Source organism: Triticum dicoccoides, chromosome 1A, assembly GCF_002162155.2.
Source record: "Triticum dicoccoides isolate Atlit2015 ecotype Zavitan chromosome 1A, WEW_v2.0, whole genome shotgun sequence".
NCBI classification, from domain to species: domain Eukaryota; kingdom Viridiplantae; phylum Streptophyta; class Magnoliopsida; order Poales; family Poaceae; genus Triticum; species Triticum dicoccoides.
Window position 1 is genome coordinate 531,232,695 of NC_041380.1, and position 4,576 is coordinate 531,237,270.

The 4,576-nt window shown below is 44.7% G+C and overlaps 1 protein-coding gene across 1 annotated transcript in view; it reads left to right on the plus strand.

Annotated features, from left to right (window-relative positions):
• The window catches only part of LOC119286113 (putative rRNA methylase YtqB), a 6,293-nt gene extending 2,964 nt beyond the window's left edge, over window positions 1-3,329 (plus strand). The window contains exons 3-6 of the mRNA XM_037565464.1: window positions 422-614; window positions 1,766-1,839; window positions 1,941-2,096; window positions 3,174-3,329. Coding sequence (XP_037421361.1) covers window positions 422-614; window positions 1,766-1,839; window positions 1,941-2,096; window positions 3,174-3,297 — 547 coding nt within the window. The 3' untranslated portion in view covers window positions 3,298-3,329. The remainder of the gene's footprint in view (window positions 1-421; window positions 615-1,765; window positions 1,840-1,940; window positions 2,097-3,173) is intronic.
• The last annotated feature ends 1,247 nt before the right edge of the window (window positions 3,330-4,576 follow it).

Consider the following 4,576-nt stretch of genomic DNA (forward strand, 5'->3'; position numbering starts at 1 on the left):
AGGGGAGGACAAGCGCGCGCGTCCCGCCCGTCCGCGCGCTGTCCGTTTCACCCCAAAACCGGCGCAACTTTGGGCCGGGGATGGGTCGAAAGCGGACACAAAGCGGACAAAAGTCCGTTTGCGCCCGCGCGCTGGGCCGTCTCGTTTGTCCCTTTTACCCTAAATGGACGGGGGCGGACAGGATAGGGTCGCGCGGTGGAGTTGGCCTTAAACGCGTGACCTTTTCAACCTGAATCACCTTCTAGCAGGGCAGCATTCTCAAATGATGTGTTAGTGCTATGTACGTATGTCCCAGTTTACAGCCCTTGGAAGTTAAAAAATCATGTGGATTCCTTTGCAGAATTCGTTCAAGCAAGATGTGTTTTAAGCTATTTTTTGGGCGGTCTTGAGGTTACTAATTCTAGCGTTCTTGTCTGAGTAGGGTGTGGAGAAGTATCGTTGGGAAAGGAGATGCAGTGGTTGATGCCACCTGCGGGAATGGCAACGATACGCTCGCTCTGCTCAAGATGGTGGCTGATGAAAGCGGGCGAGGGCGTGTCTATGGACTGGACATCCAAGAGTCCGCGATAGATAGCACTTCCTCTTTTCTGAAAATGGCCGTCGACAGCCATGAGGTATGCAACTGCAGAAAACGGTACAAATTGTTGCTGGTTTGAGTGGGGATTACCATATGTGGTTTCTCTTATTAGTTTCCTTTGGGAACGATTATTATGTTGTAGAAATACTCACATAAGATCACCGATATCACTTCTGCATTGTCATGTGGAGCTATTTTACAGTACCCTGGTACTCCAAAACCATACACCGGAGTACTAAGCATATCTGGCCGTCCATGGTCAAGGGCTGTTTAGTCATTTCTTCAAGGGTAATTTGTTTTTTTTTTCATCCTCTGGTGGCTACCGTCCCGATCATTCAGCTACCAGAAGAAGAAAATCCTGGAAGAGTGGCGGTGCCGCCTTCAGCCGGATACACTTCTCCGCCGCACGCTGCTCTGCCCTCCAGCACCGATCACTCAACTCCGCGGCTCGTACGGCATATCGTGTTGCCCTGGGCGTGCTGATTGATTTGTCTTCGTGACGCTTGCTTGAGATTGATTTCTCATGTGCTGACGTCTGGATCAGGAAAACTAGGAGTACAGATGAAACCAGGGGCAGCAGATTCGTCCTCAATTGATTGCTCCCGAATACTACTGAAGTTGTTAATTCATGTGTAGATGAACTAGATAGAATAATTTGTAGAACGAGTATGGCTGTGATGAAATAGCAGGCGAGACATTTTTCTACTAATTCGTTCATACATCCAACTTAAATTTCTCCCAGGAAACGATCAGCCATGGGGACCTGAACGGTGTCGATCTTTTTCAGGTTCATCCCCGGCTCCTCGCCCACTACGGACATGCAGAAGCTGCCTTGGGACAGCATGCAAGTCGCTCCAACCCCAGGGTGGTGGTGCCGTGGTGGTGGCCGGCAATCCAAGCTCCGGCCGCCATGAATAAAATGGGGTTTGGTAAAAACGAATGACTTGTTTAGATGCTGAATACTCGGAGGTTACCGGTGGGAGAAAAAAGATCCAAAAAAGGTTTGTTATGATTACAGTTTTGCCCCTTGGATCAAGGTACTCCGTCACTTTTTTAGTTAGTACTCTGTCTGACTAGTGGTGGAGTACCAAATCACGATCACCATTGGATCGGGAGAAATTGACGGCCCATATTAGTTTCAGGGTACCTCACTTTGTGTCATGTGCTGTCTGACTTTTCTTGTTGCAGAGGGAGCTAGTCAAATTGTTTTGCATATGTCACAGTAGAATGGAGGATATTATTCCGAAAGATTCTACTGTCAGGTGATGAATTTCTTTTACTACTTCATTGGTTTTAATTATATGATTCCATTATCCTGAAATTGGCAGTTCAAGTAACTATGATCTTGAACATGTACTTTTAGGCTTGTAGCATTCAATCTGGGCTACCTTCCAGGAGGAGATAAAAAAATAATCACAGTACCTGAGACAACTGAGCTGGCACTACAAGCTGCCAGCAGAATTGTTGGCTCAGGGGGACTCATAAGTGTCCTTGTCTACACTGGGCATCTGGGTGGAAGGTAAATATCAGTTGGCAACTGCTAATATTGTGTCGAAGTGATCGCTAGCTGTTAGCTTTTTCAGTGATTGCTGATTGCCAGTGTGTCTATCTATTATAGACTCTTTTTTTGAGGAATCGCCGGGGAAATAGATGGCCAATGCCAGTTAGTTACATCATCAGAAGTAGACGAACAAAGATATAACCTGGAAGAGTCGGTGGCTACCTTGTGAGCCGGCTTAGTAAACCGATGCGACCACAGAGTAAAGTTGTTTAGCAAATTCCGGACAGTAGTGGAGCTGATCAATGCCGCGGAAGATGCACACATTCTTTGCATCCCAAATCTTCCATATGGCGTTGAGAAGTGCGGTATGCCATACTGTTGGTGGTAGAGGTATAGGCGGTTGCACCTCCCAAGTAGTATTGATATCCTGTTGGTGTAGATCGATACCTAGGCGTTGCCAAATCCATGTGGCAAAAGGGCAGTGGAGGAATAAGTGTGCAGTTGGCATCTCAGGCAGGAGCTTGAGAGTCATGAAGAATAGGTTTAGCTTGGTGTTGAGGCGATTGCTGAATAGTAGCCAACCAAACACCTTAACTTTGTTTGGCACCTTGCTTTGCCAGATTGAGGCGGCGTTTGGATCTATGGCCTCCTCGTGCATGAGGAGGTTGTAGGCATGCTTGATGAAGAAGGGCGCCTTTTTTGAGGAAGCGTCCGTCCTTACCAAGCTCAAACTAAAGTCCTGCAACAAAGACAAGAGAGACTGCAATTCGAGGGAGGCCATATGGATTAGGCGATTCCTCTGATTAGATACTGTCAGACATGATTGAGGATACCCGAATAGGCTTAGTGGAGTGAGAGAAAATATTTGGAAAAGCAGTAGTTGATGAAGCCAAGTATGTAGCCAGAAGAAGGTGGATCGGCCATCCTTCATCATGACGAAGGAAATTTTCGTAGTGTAGGTATTTGGCAATTAATAATATTTGATTATAGACTTGCTTTTAACTTGACATCAGAATCTTGTTGTTTAATATCAAACTCCAATCAACTATCATTTAAGACTGAATCCATTTATCTTCTTCGCTTTTTTATCTGTAGGGATGAACTCGATATTGTTGAATCATTTGCGTCAAGCTTGCCTGCTGATACATGGGTGAGCTGCAAGTTTGAAATGATTAACAGGCCAGTTGCTCCAGTACTAGTTCTCCTGCACAAGAAATGATTGCAGTCCCACTGAAGCTCCACAAGTTTGGGACTCCCTATTCTGGATTTCGGGTCGATGAATGAAATGCCGCAATGCATACTGTGATGCTGAATTTCTGATTATGGTTAATGAGTTAGAGAAAGAAATTCATATTGTTAATGAGTTAGCTGTAACCGGATGATTACGATGTTCTGGTGATTGCTGACAAGAATTTTACTCCACCAAATATCGTTTTGTTAAGGTGTTCCGTGTCTTGCTTTTTATGTACAATTTCTGGCCTGCTATGTTCACTGAAATGTTGTGTAAGTATATGTCTGTATCTTGAATATTGATATGTCATAAACCTGTGCTCCTTTTAAACAGTACCCGCGGTCCGTTGGTGTGACTGATAAAACAGATTGTTGGTTTGGATCGTTTCTGAATTGCCGAACCAAGGGCTGGCACGACCAAGTTGGTAGAATGACACTTCTCTTGTGTTCTTCTTGCATCTACCAATGGAAGCATTGATCTGTCCATTACTCCCTCCGTCCTGAATAATTCGTCTTAGATTTGTTAGACATTTTAGGACGGAGGTAATAGGAGTACTACCTTAGATTTGAACAAATCCGGGAGGTATTTGCGTATAGAATTTTGCAGAACTTGATTGGTTAAATTGAACGTTGACTCCAACAAGAAGAAGTCCATCTCGAATTCACCATGGACGCCCAACATAATTGAAAAAATATGCATCTTGCCTTTTCAAGTGCATGATCGGAAGAAATGTTCAACTGATGTAGGTCCCTGCCTTGGAATGGAAGTGATGTATCTTAGGATAAATATAATGAGGAAACAAGAGTTATTAAGAAATAAATCATCAATAATAATCAGGAAACAAGAGCAAATGTATGATTTGCATGGCGCATTGCACAAACAAAAGGGTGCTGGCGCAGTTGGCTAGCATAGCTAAAACAGATGCCATAGGTTGAGAGTTCGAGCCTCTCGTCACCCGAAGGCCAGCGTAGTGATGAAACGCTCAGTGGCAACTTGGGTCGCCGCATATGCATCTGAATCATCAGGTGAAATTGAGCAAGTCTGAACCTGGTCTCTATTTTTTTTTCTTTTGGTTTTTGTTTTGAGATAAAGGTGGCTCATAGCTCCACTCTGAACTGGACTGGGGGAAGTCTGAATTATCAGAACTACACTTTAGCTTTACGATGATTCCTCCATGTTGTTTCAGTTCTCATGGCACTGTCTACGCTAAGTGCAGAATTATGCTCCGATTTTATATGTTCTCTGACGGGTTGGCAACCGACGGCGG